Here is a 24,237-nt window from a genome sequence, read left to right as displayed (position 1 = left end):
GCTTATCGACTCGAGTTACCGCAACAACTCGCCGGAGTACATAATACTTTTCACGTCTCAAACCTTAAGAAGTGTCTTGCAAAGGAAGACCTCACCATTCCTCTTGAAGAAATCCATGTCGACGAGAAACTACAATTCATCGAAGAACCAATCGAAATCATGGATCGTGAAGTTAAACGGCTCAAGCAGAGCAACATACCGATCGTTAAGGTTCGTTGGAATGCTCGAAGAGGTCCTGAGTTTACTTGGGAACGAGAGGATCAAATGAAACAAAAGTATCCACACTTGTTTCCCGATGACGCAAAATAGGTACAATTTTAAAATTTCGGGACGAAATTTATTTAACGGGTAGGTACTGTAATGACCCGCACTTTTTCGATCGTTCTATACTTATAAGATTAATATTTACATAAATTAAACCTTACCAACATGATAAGCAATCCAAATTGTTGAGACTTATGTTTTCGAAAAGAGATTTACACAACGTTTGACCGTCTAGTTTGACCGATGATATCACGAACTATACAATATATGATAATTATACGTTTGTGTATATATATGTATATATACATATTTAACATGATCTAAGAATGTTTTAATATCTCATTTTGTATTAATAACAATAAGTTATAAGTATATTTTGAAACTACTAACTTAAGTTTTCAAAACGATAACCATACGTAACGTTATTTGACATTAATACTTATGACTTATAATGTTTATACATATATCGTATAAGTAATGTATTTAATCACTTTTAATAACTTAAATACATAAAACAATATAAGTGTATTTACAAAAGATAGCTATATTTGAATCCTCGTTCCGTTTTCTCAAAGATTTCTATACGTATACCTAGGGTATATGTACCCGTATCATACGCAGCTTCTAGATGTATTTACTATTGGTATATACCAATAAAAATCTGCTCCTTAGCAGCCTTAAATGATTAAGAAACATGTAGAACCAACCATTTGTCAAGTAGCATGAATTATTTAGCAAGAAAACAAAGTTAGGTATCTTTTTTTTCCTTTATAATCTAAAAACGTTTTTATGCATGCACACCATTTCTTCACCCAATTTTCTCATACTTACACTTCCATTTCTCTCTTAAAATACTCTTAACATCATACTTGATCATCTCCAAGCATTTTCCCCATGAATTAGCTTCAAAAACCTTACTTAAACACCATAAGAAAACCATACAAAAACACTTCAAGAAATCCTTCCAAGAACACAAACTTACTTCCAATCTTTCATCCAATTCCATCACCCTTTTGGTTCTAGGTTTTTACTCCTCTTTTACAGCAACCTTGTCCAAGGAACTTGAGGTAGAATCTATGTTTATAACCTTATTCGATTCATATATATATAGCTATCATATTTTGTGGTATACAATTTTAACAACAAGAACATAGTTTGAAAGTTTTCAAACTTGTTTGCAAACTAAATAGATCCTTCTAACTTAACTTTTAAAATACTTCAAGACCTGTAATATAACTTAAATATATGCTAATTTAACAAGGTATAACTTGGTTTTTCAAAGAATATCTTAAAAACTGTTTTTACGACGTCGGAGTGTCACCGGGGACTGTTTTGGGTTGGATAATTAAAAACCATCTTAAACTTTGAATTGGAGGTTTATATTCTGGAAAAATGATTTTTACTATGAATATGATAACACATAAAAATTTCATGATTTAATTCAAAGTATAAGTATTTTTAGAAAAATAACCATTTAAGGTTGTTTACATAAAGGAAAATGTTTAACTTCATAAGTTTCACTAAAGTTTCACCTATGCCGTGTGATTTTGAATACAAACTAAGGTATTTAAAGTTCATAGTCTTAAAGAGGGACTCGATCCAAGGAGATGGCAAGTTGAATCAACGAAAACGGAGTTGTAACGAAGAAACTATGACCGAAACAAAATTGGTTATCCAAGACTAGTTTAACTTCGGGATTAATTGGGAAAAATTAAATAAAATCACATCTTTCTAAGATAACATGATATTTTATATATATGTACTTATAATTCAATTTTATATGGTTCAGGATCACCCGTAAACAACACGAGAAGATTAATCATAAGATCCCATGATTGTACGCAACACGTCATTTGACAACACCGGTACTTTATGTACGCAACACGTCATTTGACAACACCGGTACCGTGGGTCAAGATTAATCTCGACCAATACATATATGATGGGGTTTTATTTATTTCGTTGGGGGTTTTATTTATTTCATTGCGGGTATATTAAACATCTAAAAATGAACCATTAAAATTGAATTACTAACAACGAACTGCTAACTACGGACTAAGGAATTATTCAAAGTATTAAAAGTATAACAAGTATATATATGTGACGTTTGTTTAAAAAGAAAAGGTATTGATATATTATATATGGATAGGTTCGTGATATCAACCGGAGACCAAGTCAAATTATATATATCTTCAAGACAACAGTGAGTATATAGTCCCATTTTTAAACTCTAAGTATTTCGGGATGAGAATACATGTATTTTATGTTTTACGTTATGGACACAAGTAACTGAAAAATATATTCTACGTTGAGTTGTACCACTGGCATACTTCCCTGTAGCTTGGTAACTGTTATTTACAGCGGTATTGTAAACGCGAATCCTGTTGATAGATCTATCGGGCCTGACAACCCCAACCGGACTGGACGACCAGTATTCAACGGTTGCACAGTACTTCGTTTCGTGACTACACTTGGTACGGTGTAGTAAGATTTCATAATAAAGGGAATATGCGACGTGATTAAATGTTAAGTATGGTTACCAAGTGCTCAACCACTTAGAATATTTTTATTAAAATGTTTATATATGAAATCTTGTGGTCTATATATATATTGCTGCCGGCATTAAACCTATATCTCACCAACTTTATGTTGACGTTTTAAGCATGTTCATTCTCAGGTGATAATTAGAAGCTTCCGCTGCAACATGTTGAATTTAAACAAGATCTTGAGTATGCATATTTGTGTCAAAAATAAAACTGCATATCGGAGGATTTGTAATGTAAAATATGCTAGAAATCGTATTGTTATCATCACATGTAAAGTTTGTAAGTCTAAGATTATCGCTAAACGATAATCATCTTTATATTGTCTAAAGCTTGTATTATCATAAGAGTTATGGTTTGTAATGTAAAATAAATGCAGTTGTTCTTTTAAAAATGTCGCATATAGAGGTCAATACCTCGCAATGAAATTATAGGTTATCTAACACGTTCTTATGGTTAAGGACGGGTTATGACACTTCAGTCATAGCCTCAACCCAATCATTGTCAGCCAACGCTTCATATACTTCTTTGGGCTCAATTAGTGAAAGAAAACAAGAAAAGAAGCATTAATTTGCTATATCAAAGTCAGACACAGGTGTCTGAGCAGAAGAACTAGGTTTAGGCAAACCAGTAGGATCCACAATATAATCCTCAAGATGCTTTGGAGAGACTATATTTCTAGATGATTTTCTAGTAGGAACAACAGGATCCACAGTGGTATTTGATGACTGATCACTATCTTGAATAACAACAGGCTCATCTTCTTGTGGAACTTCTTCTGTGTGAGAATTATCTGCAGATTCATTTCTTAACCCAGACAAGTTAGGTTCATCTGACTCAGAATCTGAATCCAGAGTCTGAACACTGTTTCCAGAAATTAAATTTGACAATTCACCAAGTACAGATTGCTCAGTGCTGGATGTTTGATCCATTTCTATAGAACTTTCATCAAAGGAAACATTAATGGATTCTTCAATCTTCATTCTCCTCTGATTATAAACTCTATAAGCTTTAGAAACAGAAGAATATCCCATAAATACACCTTCATCAGATTTTGGCCTCATCTTATCAAGCTGATCTCTTTGATTTAAAATATAGCACTTACACCCAAATACATGGAAGTAATGAATAGTAGGCACCTTTTTATGGTATAACTCATAGGGAGTTTTGCCATGTTTCTTCACAATCAAGGACCTATTTTGAGTATAACATGCTGTGTTGACTGCCTCTGCCCAGAACCTTAGAGGAACATTTGATTGACATAACATGGTTCTGGCTGCTTCAATAAGGGTTCTATTTCTTCTTTCAGCAACTCCATTTTGTTGAGGATTTCTAACAGCAGAGAAATTTTGACCAATTCCAGATGCTTCACAAAAATCAATTAATGTAACATTCTTGAACTCAGTACCATGTGTAGTGACCTGAACTTTTCCATGTTTATATATATTAAATGAAATTGATATTTACATGATTAAGTGTTTCCAACATGTTAAGCAATCAAACTTATTAAGACTTGATTAATGGGAATAGGTTTCATATAGACAAATGACCACCCAAGTTGACCGGTGATTCACGAACGTTAAAACTTGTAAAAACTATACGATGACATATATATGGTTATATATATAGTTAACATGATTTTATTATAAGTATGTATCTCATTAGGTATTTTAACAATGAGTTATATACATAAAAATGAGACTATTAAATTAAGAAACTCGAAAACGATATATATAACGATTATTGTTATAACGTCTTACTAGGTACATATGAATCATATTAAGATATTGATACACTTGGTTAATTATGTTAAATGATAAGTAAATATATCATTAAGTGTATTAACAATGAACTACATATGTAAAAATAAGACTACTAACTTAATGATTTTGAAACGAGACATATATGTAACGATTATCGTTGTAACGACGTTTAATGTATATAGATCATATTAAGAGATATTCGTACATCATAATATCATGATAATATAATAATTTAAAATCTCATTTGATATTATAAACATTGGATTAACAACATTTAACAAGATCGTTAACCTAAATGTTTCAAAACGACATTTACATGTAACGACTAACGATGACTTAACGACTCAGTTAAAATGTATATACATGTAGTGTTTTAATATGTATTCATACACTTTTGAAAGACTTCAAGACACTTAACAAATTACTTCTACTTAACAAAAATGCTTACAATTACATCCTCGTTCAGTTTCATCAACAAATCTACTCGTATGCACCCGTATTCGTACTCGTACAATACACAGCTTTTAGATGTATGTACTATTGGTATATACACTCCAATGATCAGCTCTTAGCAGCCCATGTGAGTCACCTAACACATTTGGGAACCATTATTTGCTAACTAGCATGAAATATCTCATAAAATTACAAAAATATGAGTAATCATTCATGACTTATTTACATGAAAACAAAATTACATATCCTTTATATCTAATCCATACACCAATGACCAAAAACACCTACAAACACTTTCATTCTTCAATTTTCTTCATCTAATTGATCTCTCTCAAGTTCTATCTTCAAGTTCTAAGTGTTCTTCATAAATTTCAAAAGTTCTAGTTTCATAAAATCAAGAATACTTCCAAGATTGCAAGTTTACTTCCAAGTTTTCTAAATCCATTCCAAGTAATCATCCAAGATCAAGAAACTTTTGTTACTTACAGTAGGTTATCTTTCTAATACAAGGTAATAATCATATTCAAACTTTAATTCAATTTCTATAACTATAACAATCTTATTTCGAGTGGAAATCTTACTCGAAATTGTTTTCGTGTCATGATTCTGCTTCAAGAACTTTCAAGCCATCCAAGGATCCTTTGAAGCTAGATCCATTTTTCTCATTTCCAGTAGGTTTATCCAAAGAACTTGAGGTAGTAATGATGTTCATAACATCATTCGATTTATACATAAAAGCTGTCTTATTCAACGTTATAAACTTGTAATCACTAGAACATAGTTTAGTTAATTCTAAACTTGTTTGCAAATAAAGTTAATCCTTCTAACTAGACTTTTAAAATCAACTAAACACATGTTCTATATCTATATGATATGCTAACTTAATGATTTAAAACCCAGAAACACGATAAACACCATAAAACTGGATATACGCAGTCGTAGTAAAACCGGGCGCTGTTTTGGTTGGGATAATTAAAAGCTAAGAAGAACTTTGATTTAAAAGCTATAATTCTGGAAAAATGATTTTTCTTATGAACATGAAACTATATCCAAAAATCATGGTTAAACTCAAAGTGAAAGTATGTTTTTCAAAATGGTCATCAAGATGTCGTTCTTTCGACGGAAATGACTACCTCTTTCAAAAATGACTTGTAACTTGTATTTCTGACTATAAACTTATACTTTTTCTATTTAGATTCATAAATTTAAGTTCAATACGAAACCGTGGCCACTGGAATCACTCAAAACGGATTAGAAACGAAGAAATGGCGAGTAAAACAAGATTGATAAAAACTACTCATTTTACCTACGTGAAAGTTAGTAATAAATCTATTCCAACCATAACCTAATCAACTTATATTGTATATTATGTAATCTTGAGATACCACAGACACGTATACAATGTTTTGACCTATCATGTCGACCCATCTATATATATATTGCGGAACAACCATAGACACTCTATATGTGAATGTTGGAGTTAGCTATACAGGGTTGAGGTTGATTCCAAAATATATATATAGTTTGAGTTGTGATCAATACCGAGATACGTATACACTGGGTCGTGGATTGATTCAAGATAATATTTATCGATTTATTTCTGTACATCTAACTATGGACAACTAGTTGTAGGTTATTAACGAGGACAGCTGACTTAATAAACTTAAAACATCAAAATGTATTAAAAGTGTTGTGAATATATTTTGAACATACTTTGATATATATGTACATATTTGTTATAGGTTCGTGAATCAACCAGTGGCCAAGTCTTACTTCCCGACGAAGTAAAAATCTGTGAAAGTGAGTTATAGTCCCACTTTTAAAATCTAATATTTTTGGAATGAGAATACATGCAGGCTTTATAAATGATTTACAAAATAGATACAAGTACGTGAAACTACATTCTATGGTTGAATTATCGAAATCGAATATGCCCCTTTTTATTAAGTCTGGTAATCTAAGAATTAGGGAACAGACACCCTAATTGACGCGAATCCTAAAGATAGATCTATTGGGCCTAACAAACCCCATCCAAAGTACCGGATGCTTTAGTACTTCGAAATTTATATCATATCCGAAGGGTGTCCCGGAATGATGGGGATATTCTTAAATATGCATCTTGTTAATGTCGGTTACCAGGTGTTCACCATATGAATGATTTTTATCTCTATGTATGGGATGTGTATTGAAATATGAAATCTTGTGGTCTATTGTTACGATTTGATATATATAGGTTAAACCTATAATTCACCAACATTTTTGTTGACGTTTAAAGCATGTTTATTCTCAGGTGAATACTAAGAGCTTCCGCTGTTGCATACTAAAATAAGGACAAGATTTGGAGTCCATGTTTGTATGATATTGTGTAAAAATTGCATTCAAGAAACTGATTTCGATGTAACATATTTGTATTGTAAACCATTATGTAATGGTCGTGTGTAAACAGGATATTTTAGATTATAATTATTTGATAATCTACGTAAAGCTTTTTAAACCTTTATTTATGAAATAAAGGTTATGGTTTGTTTTAAAAATGAATGCAGTCTTTGAAAAAACGTCTCATATAGAGGTCAAAACCTCGCAACGAAATCAATTAATATGGAACGTTTTTAATCAATAAGAACGGGACATTTCAGTTGGTATCCGAGCGTTGGTCTTAGAGAACCAGAATTTTGCATTAGTGTGTCTTATAGAGTTTGTTAGGATGCATTAGTGAGTCTGGACTTCGACCGTGTTTACTTGAAAACTGATTGCTTAACAAATTTTGTTGGAAACTATATATTTTTAACATGTGAATATTATGTGATATATTAATCTCTTAACGTGTTTGATATTATGTGATAGATGTCTACCTCTAGAACAAGTCCCATTGACTCACCTAATAATAATGAAGAGTCAAATGTAAATTGGAATGATTTGTGGACTGATTCACAAGTTCCCGAAGAGAAACCGGAAGAAGAGTCGGAACCGGAAGAAGAATCGGAACCGGAAGAAGAATCAGAACCGGAAGAAGAAATAGAACCAGTGGGGGAAATAATAAAATGGTTAAGTAGAAGAAAATCCTCAAACAACCGACCAAAGTTAATTATGGTCAATGGTGTTTCCGCCAAGGAAGCAAAGTATTGGGAGGATTACCAATTCTCCGATGAATCGGATCCCGACAAGGATTCCGATGATGTTATAGAAATTACCCCAACACAATTTAATAAGGCAAAAGAGAACAATAATAGAAAGGGCATAAAAATAGAGAAATTTGATTCCAAACCCGATGAACTTTATATGTATCGTCAATACCCGTATTTCTTAAGTTGTGACAATAACCCAGGAACCTCTAAACCACCAGGTTTTTCTAAACCAATGTGGAAAACGACGGCTCGTATTAGGGGAACATCATATATCCCTAGAAACTTGGCAAAACGAACCAAAACCGAAGAAGAAGAAACGAGCGAGTCGGAATAAGATAGTTGTATTCGTGTGGTGTAATATATGTAATATAGTGTGCTTATGCTTTATGATATATGTAAAAATTGCTTGTATTAATAAGTATTTTTTTTATGAATCTAACTCTTGTCTATTTTACAGTATAAAAACACAAAATTGATAGACAACCCAATATTTTAAGAGACCTACCCGGAGACATGATTGATGAAATCTTGTCTAGAGTCGGTCAGAATTCCTCGGCACAACTATTTAAGGCGAGATCAGTTTGTAAGACATTCGAAGAACGTTCCAAGAATGCCTTGGTTTATAAAAGGCTTTCGTTCGAAAGATGGGGGATATCACATTGGGAAATTCATAAGTTGCGATGTGTTTACTTTGACGCATATATTGCGGGGAACCTAAATGCTTTTTTACGCAATAGGTTAAGAAATTATTTTGACTCAATGTATCCGAATATAGGACTTCATGATTTAGAAAAAGCGGCTAACATGCAACATAAAGAAGCATGTTATGCTTACGGGTTAGTAATGTTCGCTTCTCACCAAAGTGAGAAAAAGAACATCGGGCTACAACTATTAAACAAAACGTTCCCACAAGTGACGGAGTCGGTAATTGGGGTAAGAAATGAGGTTTTTAGGTTATTACGAGACTGTTGGTCATTACGTAACCTTCGTCCTTTTGACGACGTTACAACACGTTGTCATACTATCGGTCACAACGGTTACGTTCCACAAGACCAAGGATGGGAAGTGGTATTAGTAAAACCAGAATGCATGACTTGTTTCTGGACGTATGAATTACGTGTCTTTGTTGCCTTTGCTGAACGCCTTATTTATTAACTAGAATTATCTTCGTAACTACTTTGTATCAAAGTTTTATGTGCTATATTTCATGCTATATGTAAAATAGCGGTATTGTAAGTTTGCAAGTTATTGTATAAAGGTTTGAATATGATATATATTTTTTTGTGATTAGTTTTTCATATAGAATTGTAGTAGTTGAAATGGTATGTTAGCTACTAAGTATGAACTTAACGGGTAGGTACTACCCGAATTAAAGAGTATAAAACGCTAATATGAAGAAAGAGCTTTTATAAATAAGTTCATATTACGCTACGAAATACTATTGACTACTCTTGATATTCTATATGATTAACTCGTTTCATTTGACTATTTTGAAGGAAATGGCAGCGACTACTCGACACACCTTGAATATGAGTGAAGAGGAATTTCGTGCCTTTCTTGCTTCAAACATAGCCGCAGTACAGGCCGCGCTACATACCAACAATAACCTTGGATCTAGCAGTACAGGAAATCATGTAGGATGCACCTACAAAGAATTCACTGCCTGCAAACCTTTGGAATTTGATGGAACCGAAGGACCGATCGGATTGAAACGGTGAACTGAGAAGGTCGAATCGTTGTTTGCCATAAGTAAGTGTACTGAAGAGGATATAGTGAAGTACGCTACGCATACCTTCATAGGTTCTGCGTTAACATGGTGGAATACCTATCTAGAGCAAGTGGGACAAGATGATGCTTACGCACTACCGTGGTCAGCATTCAAGCACTTGATGAACGAGAAGTACCTTCCCAGAACCGAGGTCAATAAGCTCAAGACAGAACTTAGAGGGTTACGGACCCAAGGATTTGATATTACCAAGTACGAAAGACGATTCACAGAATTATGCCTATTGTGTTCGGGAGCGTTCGAAGATGAGGAAGAGAAGATCGACGCGTTTGTGAAAGGATTACCGGAAAGAATCCAAGAAGATATAAGTTCACACGAGCCCGCCTCCATACAACAGGCATGTAGAATGGCTCACAAACTAGTGAACCAGATTGAAGAAAGAATTAAAGAACAGACTGCTGAAGAGGCCAATGTGAAGCAAGTCAAAAGAAAGTGGGAGGAAAACGGTGATAAGAATCACCAATACAACAACAACAGCAATTACAACAATAATCGCAACAACTATCCTAACAATCGCAACATCAATCGCAACTGCAACAAATGGCCCAACAACAACAACAACAACAACAACAACAACAACAACAACAACAACAACAACAACAACAACAACAACAACAACAACAACAACAACAACAACAACAACAACAAATACAACAATCATCTTAACAACAATAATAACCGCAACAACAACAACAATCAGATGCAGCTATGCCAAAGGTGTGAAAAGTATCACTCGGGGTTCTGCACCAAATTTTGCAACAAGTATAAAAGAAATGGTCATAGTACGGCGAAGTGTGAGGTCTACGGACCAGGGGTTAACAGAACGAAAGGAACAAATGGTGTCGGAACCAGTAATGGCGGAGCAAGTAGTGTCGGAGCAAGTTATGCCAATGTAGTTTGTTATAAATGTGGAAAACCAGGCCACATTATTAGAAATTACCCGAACCAGGAGAAAACGAATGGACAAGGCCGCGGAAGAGTTTTCAATATTAATGCGGCAGAGGCACAGGAAGACCCGAAGCTTGTTACGGGTACGTTTCTTATTGACAATAAATCTGCTTACGTTTTATTTGATTCGGGTGCGGATAGAAGCTATATGAGTAGAGATTTTTGTGCTAAATTAAGTTGTCCATTGACGCCTTTGGATAGTAAATTTTTACTCGAATTAGCAAATGGTAAATTAATTTCAGCAGATAATATATGTCGGAATCGAGAAATTAAACTGGTTAGCGAAACATTTAAGATTGACTTAATACCAGTAGAGTTAGGGAGTTTTGATGTCATAATCGGTATGGACTGGTTGAAAGCAGAGATCGTTTGTTACAAAAATGCAATTCGCATTATACGAGAAAAAGGAAAACCCTTAATGGTGTACGGAGAAAAGGGAAACACGAAGCTACATCTTATTAGTAATTTGAAGGCACAAAAACTAATAATAAAAGGTTGCTATGCTGTTCTAGCACATGTCGAGAAAGTACAAACTGAAGAAAAGAGCATCAATGATGTTTTTATCGCAAAAGAATTTCCCGATGTATTTCTTAAAGAATTACCGGGACTACCTCCACATCGATCTGTTGAATTTCAAATAGATCTTGTACCAGGAGCTGCACCAATAGCTCGTGCTCCTTACAGACTCGCACCCAGCGAGATGAAAGAACTGCAAAGCCAATTACAAGAACTTTTAGAGCGTGGTTTCATTTGACCAAGCACATCACCGTGGGGAGCTCCTGTTTTGTTTGTCAAGAAGAAAGATGGTACATTCAGGTTGTGTATCGGCTACCGAGAGTTGAACAAACTTACCATCAAGAACCGCTACCCACTACCAAGAATTGACGACTTATTTGATCAACTACAAGGCTCGTCTGTTTATTCAAAGATTGACTTACGTTTCGGGTATCATCAAATGCGGGAGAAAGAAGATGATATTCCAAAGACTACTTTCAGAACACGCTACGGTCATTACGAGTTTATGGTCATGCCGTTTGGTTTAACTAATGCACCAGCTGTGTTCATGGACCTTATGAACCGAGTGTGTGGACTATACCTTGACAAGTTTGTCATTGTTTTCATTGATGACATACTTATTTACTCAAAGAATGACCAAGAACATGGTGAACATTTGAGAAAGGTGTTAGAAGTATTGAGGAAGGAAGAATTGTACGCTAAATTTTCAAAGTGTGCATTTTGGTTGGAAGAAGTTCAATTCCTCGGTCACATAGTGAACAAAGAAGGTATTAAGGTGGATCCGGCAAAGATAGAAACTGTTGAAAAGTGGGAAACCCCGAAAACTCGAAACACATACGCCAGTTTTTAGGACTAGCTTGTTACTACAGAAGGTTCATCCAAGACTTTTCCAGAATAGCAAAACCCTTGACTGCATTAACGCATAAAGGGAAGAAATTTGAATGGAAGGATGAACAAGAGAAAGCATTTCAGTTATTGAAGAAAAAGCTAACGCCTCCACCTATATTGTCATTGCCTGAAGGAAATGATGATTTTGTGATTTATTGTGACGCATCAATGCAAGGTCTCGGTTGTGTATTAATGCAACGAACGAAGGTGATTGCTTATGGGTCTAGACAATTGAAGATTCACGAACAAAATTATACGACGCATGATTTGGAATTAGGCGCGGTTGTTTTTGCATTAAAGACTTGGAGGCACTCCTTATATGGGGTCAAAAGTATTATATATACCGACCACAAAAGTCTTCAACACATATTTAATCAGAAACAACTGAATATGAGGCAGCGTAGGTGGATTGAATTGTTGAATGATTACGACTTTGAGATTCGTTACCACCCGGGGAAGGCAAATGTGGTAGCCGACGCCTTGAGCAGGAAGGACAGAGAACCCATTCGAGTAAAATCTATGAATATAACGATTCACAATAACCTTACTACTCAAATAAAGGAGGCGCAACAAGGAGTTTTAAAAGAGAGAAATTTAAAGGATGAAATACCCAAAGGATCGAAGAAGCATCTTAATATTCTAGAAGACGGAACCCGGTATAGGGCTGAAAGGATTTGAGTACCAAAATTTGGAGATATGAGAGAAATGGTACTTAGAGAAGCTCATAAAACCAGATACTCAATACATCCTGGAACGGGGAAGATGTACAAGGATCTCAAGAAACATTTTTGGTGGCCAGGTATAAAAGCCGATGTTGCTAAATACGTAGGGGAATGTTTGACGTGTTCTAAGGTCAAAGCGGAGCATCAGAAACCATCAGGTCTACTTCAACAACCCGAAATCCCGAAATGGAAATGGGAAAACATTACCATGGATTTCATCACTAAATTGCCAAGGACTGCAAGTGGTTTTGATACTATTTGGGTAATAGTTGATAGTCTCACCAAATCAGCACAATTCCTGCCAATAAGAGAAGATGACAAGATGGAGAAGTTATCACGACTGTATTTGAAGGAAGTCGTCTCCAGACATGGAATATCAATCTCTATTATCTCTGATAGGGATGGCAGATTTATTTCAAGATTCTGGCAGACATTACAGCAAGCATTAGGAACTTGTCTAGACATGAGTACTATCTATCATCCACAAACTAATGGGCAGAGCGAAAGGACGATACAAACGCTTGAAGACATGCTACGAGCATGTGTTATTGATTTCGGAAACAGTTGGGATCGACACCTACCGTTAGCAGAATTTTTCTACAACAACAGTTATCATTCTAGTATTGAGATGACGCCGTTTGAGGCACTTTATGGTAGAAAGTGCAGGTCTCCGATTTATTGGAATGAAGTGGGGGATAGACAGATTACGGGTCCGGAGATAATACAAGAAACTACCGAGAAAATCATCCAAATTCAACAAAGATCGAAAACCGCCCAGAGTCGACAAAAGAGCTACGCGGACAGTAAAAGAAAAGATATAGAGTTTGAAATTGGAGAAATGGTCATTCTTAAGGTTTCACCTTGGAAAGGCGTTGTTCGATTTGGTAAACGGGGGAAACTAAATCCAAGGTACATTGGACCATTCAAGATTATAGATCGTGTCGGACCAGTAGCTTACCAACTGGAGCTACCTCAACAACTCGCGGCTGTACATAACACTTTCCACGTCTCAAATTTGAAGAAATGTTTTGCTAAAGAAGATCTCACTATTCCGTTGGACGAAATCCAAATCAATGAAAAACTTCAATTCATTGAAGAACCCGTCGAAATAATGGATCGTGACGTTAAGAGACTTAAACAAAACAAGATACCGATTGTTAAGGTTCGATGGAATGCTCGTAGAGGACCCGAGTTTACCTGGGAGCGTGAAGATCAGATGAAGAAGAAATACCCGCATCTATTTCTAGAAGATTCGTCAACACTTTCAACAGCTTAAAATTTCGGGACGAAATTTATTTAACGGGTAGGTACTGTAGTGACCCGAACTTTTCCATGTTTATATATATTAAATGAAATTGATATTTACATGATTAAGTGTTTCCAACATGTTAAGCAATCAAACTTATTAAGACTTGATTAATGGGAATAGGTTTCATATAGACAAATGACCACCCAAGTTGACCGGTGATTCACGAACGTTAAAACTTGTAAAAACTATACGATGACATATATATGGTTATATATATAGTTAACATGACTTTATTATAAGTATGTATCTCATTAGGTATTTTAACAATGAGTTATATACATAAAAATGAGACAATTAAATTAAGAAACTCGAAAACGATATATATAACGATTATCGTTATAACGTCTTACTAGGTACATATGAATCATATTAAGATATTGATACACTTGGTTAATTATGTTAAATGATAAGTAAATATATCATTAAGTGTATTAACAATGAACTACATATGTAAAAATAAGACTACTAACTTAATGATTTTGAAACGAGACATATATGTAACGATTATCGTTGTAACGACATTTAATGTATATAGATCATATTAAGAGATATTCGTACCTCATAATATCATGATAATATAATAACTTAAAATCTCATTTGATATTATAAACATTGGATTAACAACATTTAACAAGATCGTTAACCTAAATGTTTCAAAACAACATTTACATGTAACGACTAACGATAACTTAACGACTCAGTTAAAATGTATATACATGTAGTGTTTTAATATGTATTCATACACTTTTGAAAGACTTAAAGACACTTATCAAAATACTTCTACTTAATAAAAATGCTTACAATTACATCCTCGTTCAGTTTCATCAACAAATCTACTCGTATGCACCCGTATTCGTACTCGCACAATACACAGCTTTTAGATGTATGTACTATTGGTATATACACTCCAATGATCAGCTCTTAGCAGCCCATGTGAGTTACCTAACACATGTGGGAACCATCATTTGGAAACTAGCATGAAATATCTCATAAAATTACAAAAATATGAGTAATCATTCATGACTTATTTACATGAAAACAAAATTACATATCCTTTATATCTAATCCATACACCAACGACCAAAAACACCTAAAAACACTTTCATTCTTCAATTTTATTCATCTAATTGATCTCTCTCAAGTTCTATATTCAAGTTCTAAGTGTTCTTCATAAATTCCAAAAGTTCTAGTTTCATAAAATCAAGAATACTTCCAAGATTGCAAGTTTACTTCCAAGTTTTCTAAATCCATTCCAAGTAATCATCAAAGATCAAGAAACCTTTGTTACTTACAGTAGGTTATCTTTCTAATACAAGGTAATAATCATATTCAAACTTTAATTCAATTTCTATAACTATAACAATCTTATTTCGAGTGGAAATCTTACTTGAAATTGTTTTCGTGTCATGATTCTGCTTCAAGAACTTTCAAGCCATCCAAGGATCCTTTGAAGCTAGATCCATTTTTCTCATTTCCAGTAGGTTTATCCAAGGAACTTGAGGTAGTAATGATGTTCATAACATCATTCGATTCATACATAAAAAGCTGTCTTATTCAACGTTATAAACTTGTAATCACTAGAACATAGTTTAGTTAATTCTAAACTTATTCGCAAATAAAGTTAATCCTTCTAACTAGACTTTTAAAATCAACTAAACACATGTTCTATATCTATATGATATGCTAACTTAATGATTTAAAACCCGGAAACACGATAAACACCATAAAACTGGATATACGCCGTCGTAGTAAAACCGGGCGCTGTTTTGGTTGGGATAATTAAAAGCTAAGAAGAACTTTGATTTAAAAGCTATAATTCTGGAAAAATGATTTTTCTTATGAACATGAAACTATATCCAAAAATCATGGTTAAACTCAAAGTGAAAGTATGTTTTTCAAAATGGTCATCAAGATGTTGTTCTTTCGACGGATATGACTACCTCTTTCAAAAACGACTTGTAACTTGTATTTACGACTATAAACTTATAATTTTTCTATTTAGATTCATAAATTTAAGTTCAATACGAAACCGTGGCCACTAGAATCACTCAAAACGGATTAGAAACGAAGAAATGGCGAGTAAAACAAGATTGATAAAAACTACTCATTTTACCTACGTGAAAGTTAGTAATAAATCTATTCCAACCATAACCTAATCAACTTATATTATATATTATGTAATCTTGAGATACCATAGACACGTATACAATGTTTCGACCTATCATGTCGACCCATCTATATATATATATTGCGGAACAACCATAGACACTCTATATGTGAATGTTGGAGTTAGCTATACAGGGTTGAGGTTGATTCCAAAATATATATATAGTTTGAGTTGTGATCAATACTGAGATACGTATACACTGGGTCGTGGATTGATTCAAGATAATATTTATCGATTTATTTCTGTACATCTAACTATGGACAACTAGTTGTAGGTTACTAACGAGGACAGCTGACTTAATAAACTTAAAACATCAAAATATATTAAAAGTGTTGTAAATATATTTTGAACATACTTTAATATACATGTATATATTGTTATAGGTTCGTGAATCAACAGTGGCCAAGTCTTACTTCTCGACGAAGTAAAAATCTGTGAAAGTGAGTTATAGTCCCACTTTTAAAATCTAATATTTTTGGGATGAGAATACATGCAGGTTTTATAAATGATTTACAAAATAGACACAAGTACGTGAAACTACATTCTATGGTTGAATTATCAAAATCGAATATGCCCCTTTTTATTAAGTCTGGTAATCTAAGAATTAGGGAACAGACACCCTAATTGACGCGAATCCTAAAGATAGATCTATTGGGCCTAACAAACCCCATCCAAAGTACCGGATGCTTTAGTACTTCGAAATTTATATCATATCCGAAGGGTGTCCCGGAATGATGGGGATATTCTTATATATGCATCTTGTTAATGTCGGTTACCAGGTGTTCACCATATGAATGATTTTTATCTCTATGTATGGGATGTGTATTGAAATATGAAATCTTGTGGTCTATTGTTTCGATTTGATATATATAGGTTAAACCTATAACTCACCAACATTTTTGTTGACGTTTAAAGCATGTTTATTCTCAGGTGAATACTAAGAGCTTCCGCTGTTGCATACTAAAATAAGGACAAGATTTGGAGTCCATGTTTGTATGATACTGTGTAAAAACTGCATTCAAGAAACTGATTTCGATGTAACATATTTGTATTGTAAACCATTATGTAATGGTCGTGTGTAAACAGGATATTTTAGATTATCATTATTTGATAATCTACGTAAATCTTTTTAAACCTTTATTTATGAAATAAAGGTTATGGTTTGTTTTAAAAATGAATGCAGTCTTTGAAAAAACGTCTCATATAGAGGTCAAAACCTCGCAACGAAATCAATTAATATGGAACGTTTTTAATCAATAAGAACGGGACATTTCACCATTATCACTTCTCAACTGTTTAACAAGAACACCTTTTTGAACCTGCTCTCTCTTGATCAAATTGATGATTTCTTCAGGAGCATCACTTTTTGAAGCTAAGAAAATAACCCATGTAAATCTAGAATACTCATCAACAATCACTAGAGTATATCTTTTCCCACCCAGACTACTAGTGTTCATTGGACCAAACAGATCCATGTGAAGCATGTGAAGTGGATCAATAATAGTAGCTAGGGTTTTTGAGGGAAATTTTGTTTTGGTCTGTTTACCCATAATACAAGCAGAACAAGGCTCATCTTTCTTGAAAGGCTGTTGAGGCAGACCTCTTACAAACTTCTTTTTGGAAAGCTCATTAATGTTTTTGAAATTGAGATGAGAAAGCCTTTTGTGTCAAAGCCAATTAAGTTCAGGGACAGTCTGAGAGTACAGGCATGTTTCAATTCCAGCATCAACAGAATCCAGATCCAGCATATACACATTTTGAAATCTCCAGGCTACAAGTGTTGGTCTTCCTTTAGGATCATAAATAATACCAGCTTTCTTTCTTATTCTGATTTCACAATCTTCATCAGCAATTTGGCTTACACTTAGCAGATTATGCTTCAACCCTTCAACTAAAGTAACCTTTTTAACTGAAACACTTCCAGCTATAACAGTACCATAACCAATAGTCTTTGCAACTGAATTATCACCATATCTTACAGAAGGAACTTTTTCTTCAACAAACCCTACAAGATGCTTTTTGCATCCAGTCATGTGTCTTGAGCAACCACTATCCAAATATCACATGTTACCCTGTTACACAAGACACAGACAAAAGAAAATGGTTAGTTTTTAAGGGGAACCCACTTTTCAGTGGGTTCAGTTGAAGTGCTCTTCACTCTCCAAACAAAAGCTTTATTTCCAATCCAAATCAACTTGTCCTTAACAGATTTTAAGACACTTTTATTTTCACAAACTTTGGGTTTCCATATCTTCTTAATTTCCTTAGGAAAACAAGATGTTCTTTTAACTGAAGGTTTTTCTTGACTCTTGATTTTTTCATTGAGTTTAGAAATTTCCTTTTTGAGTTTTTGAATTGTCTTAGCTTGTTTTGACTTTGACCTTCTTTTAGTTAACACTTTTGAATCTGGACAAGTGTCAGTTTCAGAGGATGTTTCAGAGTTGTTATTGCAACTTGACTCTTGGGTGTCAGACTCTAGGTCAGAACATACACTATTATCTTGAGAGACTAAAATGCTAGAGTCTGAAGGTTTCAAAAGTTCAGACTCTAATGGATTTTTGCTTTCAAGTATTATAGTCTCAGAAGGTTCAACAGGATCTAATGACCTTACAAAAGCATTGGTTAAAATCTTTTTGTCACCATCAAATTTTACAAATGTGTTTGGTAGAATATCAGGTTTGAATACACTTGAATCAACTTCCACATTATTATCTAATATGTAGTTTTCACCTAGTATAGCTTTGACATCATTTGGAATTTGTTTGGCAATAGCATAAGAATTCTTTTTGGAATACACACCAAGATTTACAAATTGTTTCATAGTGTTTTGACCTTTTCATTGATCTTCCCAATTCAGTATTTAATCTTTTAGTTTCTTCTGTGTATGCCATCTTATATGTGTCAAGTTCTACTTCACATTTTTTCAAGATTTTAATTTCAGCATCTTTGTCTTTGATAGTGTTTTTAAGATCAAAAATTTGTGTTCTTAACCTATCAATATCATCTAAACACCATTGAAAGTCAAGCAGCAAGTACTGAAACATTCTTACTTTTTCATTATCAAGATAGTTCACAAAGTTTTGTACCTTATAAGCAGAAACTTTATTACAAGTAGAGTCTTTATCCATCTTCTCAATAGCTTTCAGATCTTCCTCAAACTTTCTAGAACTACCATCAATTATAGCCATAAGACACTTATCCTCCTCCTCATCAGATGATGAGTCTTCATCTTCCCATGCTTCTGTGTACAAAGCCTTTTCATGTTCTTTGTTCTTTGATTTTTCTGCTTCACTCTTTAACTTCATGTACTTGAGCTTATACTTTCTTGCTTTGTCAACAGACTTGTTGGTATTTGAACCTCCTTCACCCTTAGACCAGCAATCAATAGCTATGTGTCCTATCTTGCCACACTTAAAGCATTTAGCTTTCTTTAGATCAAAAGTACCCTTCTTATAATCAAACTTTTTCTGCTTAATCCTTTGAGTCAAAAGAGCCATCTGAACTTCCAAATCTTTGATCTCCTCATCTTCATCAGATTCACTATCATCATCAGAAGTTTCATCACTTTCAGATTCAACTTTGCTAGAGTAACTAGAGAACAATTGCTTATTCTTCTTTGTGGTAGCCATCAATGCAGCTTCTGGATCTTTAGCAGTTTTCTTAGCATTGATCTTGTTCTTTAGTTGAGTTTCCTCAAAGTTTGATAGTATGCCAAACAATTCACTTAACTCATAGTTATCTATCTTTTCACTGATTACCATAGATGTAATCACAGATTCAAAGTTTGATGGTAACAGTTCAATGAACTTTTGACACAACACTTGTTGTGTTTTCTCTACCCCAACACTTTCAGGATCATTTATCAGAACCTGAAATCTTGAATGAAGATCACTCAAAGATTCTTTAGGCTGAGCAGCAAAATTTTCATAACTTCTAATCAGATTCTTTTTCTTCTGAGTCTTAACAACAGTGACTCCTTCATAGTCATTAAGCAACAGATCCCACATAGCTTTAGCAGTCTTGGCATGACTGATCTTTCTGAGAATTGGAACAGTAACAGCATTCCCAATAATACTCCTTATTTTGCTATCCAGTTTGTACTTGATAGCTTCTGCTTCAGTCCACCTTTCTCTTGGTGTTTCACGAAAATAGGCAGGTTGAGCAGCAACAATATCTGTGGCAGGAACAGCAGCTATCATAGAACCAGGAATAATGGGTCCTGTTGTAAGAACATGCTCAGCTTCTTCATGAATAGATCCTAAAAACCATAGGACTTTCAATTTCCAAGTTGCAAAGTCTGTGCCATCGAATGTTGGCACACCTTTTCCAGCCATAACTGGTGTAGGAATGGTACTGGTAGACATATTTATAAAAATATGGATCGTTTGTAAAGATTACCGTAATAGGATTTACACCTTACCCGCTCTGATACCAGTTATTAGTTCACAGTAATTGAATTATGAACACCAGACTCTCAATTAAACAATAAATAAGAATTATTAGTGCAAGAATTGAGAGAACACGATAATGAAATATATAATTGATAATGTTGATCGTGTGAAAGATACAAGTTCAAAGCAAAACCATCGACCCCTATTTATACAGATAAACACCAAATTTAAAGATTTGGTTTCCAAAACAACTTAGCTATAAATAAGGTAAAGATAAACTCAAAAACTAAACTAATATGCAAATAACTCTAAAGTCAATCTTCTGGATATAACTTTTAAACATATCTCCAGAATATTCTTTAGCTTAGTCATCAAGAAATCTCAAACCGTTGTCTTCAGTAAACATCAGAGTCTGCAACTTCAGACTCTAATTCTCCAGATTCTAGCATGCTTTTGACTCATCACATTTTCATTTTCCCAACATTAAGCTTATTATAAGTAACAAAACACAGATAAAACATACCTTGAAGACGAAGTACTTGAAACCATCATCACTAAATCGCCATCAACAACACCTAAACCACCACTCAAAGAATCAGCATTTCTCATTTCCTTTCCAAAAATGGAAGGACCATATTCTGTAACAGATATTGAAGGGGATGAATGGACAACACGGTTTCATTTGTTGTTGGATGTTATGCAGTTACAGTTTAACAAACAATTGCAATTCATTGGGTCAATTATTTGATTTGTTGTCACATAAATATATTTCACCAGAGAATACATTTACTAATATCAAAGTGAATGTGTAGGTTACTGATTCATTTAATAAATATTTGGACAATATTTGATTCATGCCCATTTGATTCACCAGAGAATACATTTACTAATATCAAAACGAATGTGTAGGTTACTGAAATTACAATTAACCAGTGACCCATCATCATAACTGAGCACTTGAAACCTGTTGTCACTGCATCCTTTTGCACCATGAAAAGTTGATCGTGTTATAACAAAGAACATAAGAAAGGCCTATAACATATGCAAATCTATACATCTATGTAAACATGTAGCATTACTTGAACCAAATTCAATTTAGAACAGACTTAACCAAATTCGGAGAGTAAGAATGATGTTCCACATATTCAGTTTTACTGACGAAATTTCATTATTCCAAAAATTTGGACAAGAGCCTGTTCTACGTCCCCTAACCCATTATACCACTCAATCATATCCTCGTCTACCTCCTCCTCCTCATCATCATCAGCATCATCATCATCATCATCATCATCATCATCATCATCATCATCGTCGTCATCATCATCATCAATAACAATTATGTCTGCTTCTTTTTTTTCATCTTCATCCTCAAACTTACATCCTTCAACATCTTCAATCATCTTCTGAATCTCTAGTTCAGACACATTACCATCATTAGTTATCTTGATCGCCTTGTTTATCCCAGTACTTAATTCTCTAGCCGAGACGTTAAGAATCCCATCAACATCGATCTCGTAGCATACGCTAATCTCAACTTCCCCCTGAGGAGCAGATGGTAGGCCAAAAAGGCTAATTTTACCCAAAAAATGGTTCTCGGTACTCTTGGATCTCTCACCTTGATACACTGAAATGTCAACTTCAGTTTGGTTATCGTAAGACGTGTAAATAGTCCTTTCCTTCTTAATTGGTATCGGTGAGTTTCTTGGAATCAAAACGAGCATAACATCACCATCACAATCAACACCAAGTGACAATGGAGTGACATCAGTTAACTTGAGACCCTTCACATCTTCATCGCCCATTTCGTCACTTAAATTTGCAGCTAGAATACCCGCCCCATACGCAACAGCCTCATCAGGATTGATCCTTTGGTAAAGTGATTTCCCATTGAAAAACTCTTGTAACAACTCTTGTATCTTTGGGATTCTAACAGATCCACCAACAAGAACCACTTCATCGATGCTATCCTTACTCATGTTTGCATCATTCAAACAATTTCTTACCGACTCGATGCATTTTTCAAACAAGTCCTTATTAACCCCCTCAAATTTAACCCTGGTAAACTTTGCAGTAAAGTCAATTCCATGAAACAAGTAATCAATATCAATTCTTGTTTCATTAGCATTTGAAACAATCCTCTTTGCTCTCTCACAATAAAACCTCAACCTACCCATAGCTTTTAGGTTCTCACTTATGTCCTCTTTGTGTATCCTCTTAAATTCTTGAACAAAATGATTAACCATCCTGTTATCAAAATCCCCACCTCCTAAATGTGTGTCACCGCCAGTAGCTTTGACCTCAATAACTCCCTTTTGATCAATAGTCAAAACAGATACATCAAAAGTACCACCACCCAAGTCAAAAACCAATACATTCATCTTACCATCAATACAAGCTTTCTTGTCAAGAGAATAAGCGATCGCAGCTGATGTAGGCTCGTTAACGATGCGCAAAACCTCGAGTCCCGCAAACTTTGCAGCATTTTTGGTTGAGTTTCGTTGAGAGTCATTGAAATAAGCAGGGACTGTAATAACCGCTTTTTTAACAATCGATCCAAGAAATGTTTCAGCAACTGATTTCATCTTTGCTAAAATCATGGAAGATATTTCTTCAGCAGTGAATTGTTTCTCTTTACCCTTGTATGTGACCGCAAATTTGGGCTTGTCATCACTCCCTGACACGACCTTAAAAGGCCACAACTTTATGTCTTCCTTAACAATTTTGTCACTTGCTCTTCTTCCAATCAATCGCTTAACATCTGTTTTTTTCATACAACAATGAACAATGCTAATTAATTAGAAACTACATAGAATGACCTATGTGATGTCTAGATGAACAAAAAAGAAAACAAAAATGACTAACCAAAGATGGTATTGGTAGGGTTATAAGAAGCCTGGTTCTTGGCAGCATCCCCAACCAAACGTTCAGTTTCATTGAAGGCAACACATGATGGTGTGATCCTGTTTCCTTGATCATTTGCTATGATCTCAACACGATTGTGCAGCCAAACAGCCACACAAGAGTAACTAGTTCCAAGATCAATACCAATCGCGGACGGGACATTACCGCCTTTACTTGACATTTTTTATAATACACAGATTTTTGATTCAAGATAGCTGACCCTTCTTGTGGAGTCTCGAATCTAGGAAAACAAACAGGGTTACTAATTAGTCAGATTATTAGACTTATACTAATAAGAGCTTGTAAATCTGAATTGACCAATTAAGATTATTATCATTTCCAAATAGCAATCTCAAATCTCAAACTGCCTATTAAAAGCAACTTTTAAAACTTGAAATAATCAAATAAGCATAAACACTTTATATATCAAACACTAAAAGTTGCCTATCTGTTAATAAAAA

The 24,237-nt window shown here is 34.3% G+C and overlaps 1 protein-coding gene across 1 annotated transcript in view; it reads right to left on the bottom strand.

The window, feature by feature from the left end:
- Positions 1-23,957, bottom strand: part of LOC139874299 (heat shock 70 kDa protein 18-like) — a 34,191-nt gene extending 10,234 nt beyond the window's left edge. The window contains exons 1-5 of the mRNA XM_071861744.1: positions 23,738-23,957; positions 22,035-23,633; positions 21,415-21,513; positions 20,586-20,742; positions 19,734-20,024 (exon numbers count right to left, since the gene is read on the bottom strand). Of these exons, the coding sequence (XP_071717845.1) occupies positions 19,734-20,024; positions 20,586-20,742; positions 21,415-21,513; positions 22,035-23,633; positions 23,738-23,957 (2,366 nt within the window). The remainder of the gene's footprint in view (positions 1-19,733; positions 20,025-20,585; positions 20,743-21,414; positions 21,514-22,034; positions 23,634-23,737) is intronic.
- Positions 23,958-24,237: the final 280 nt, after the last annotated feature.

The sequence above is a fragment of the Rutidosis leptorrhynchoides genome, chromosome 11, assembly GCF_046630445.1.
Source record: "Rutidosis leptorrhynchoides isolate AG116_Rl617_1_P2 chromosome 11, CSIRO_AGI_Rlap_v1, whole genome shotgun sequence".
Lineage (NCBI taxonomy): Eukaryota > Viridiplantae > Streptophyta > Magnoliopsida > Asterales > Asteraceae > Rutidosis > Rutidosis leptorrhynchoides.
Note: the sequence above shows the minus strand (reverse complement) of the source record. Positions and strands in the feature narration are given on the sequence as shown.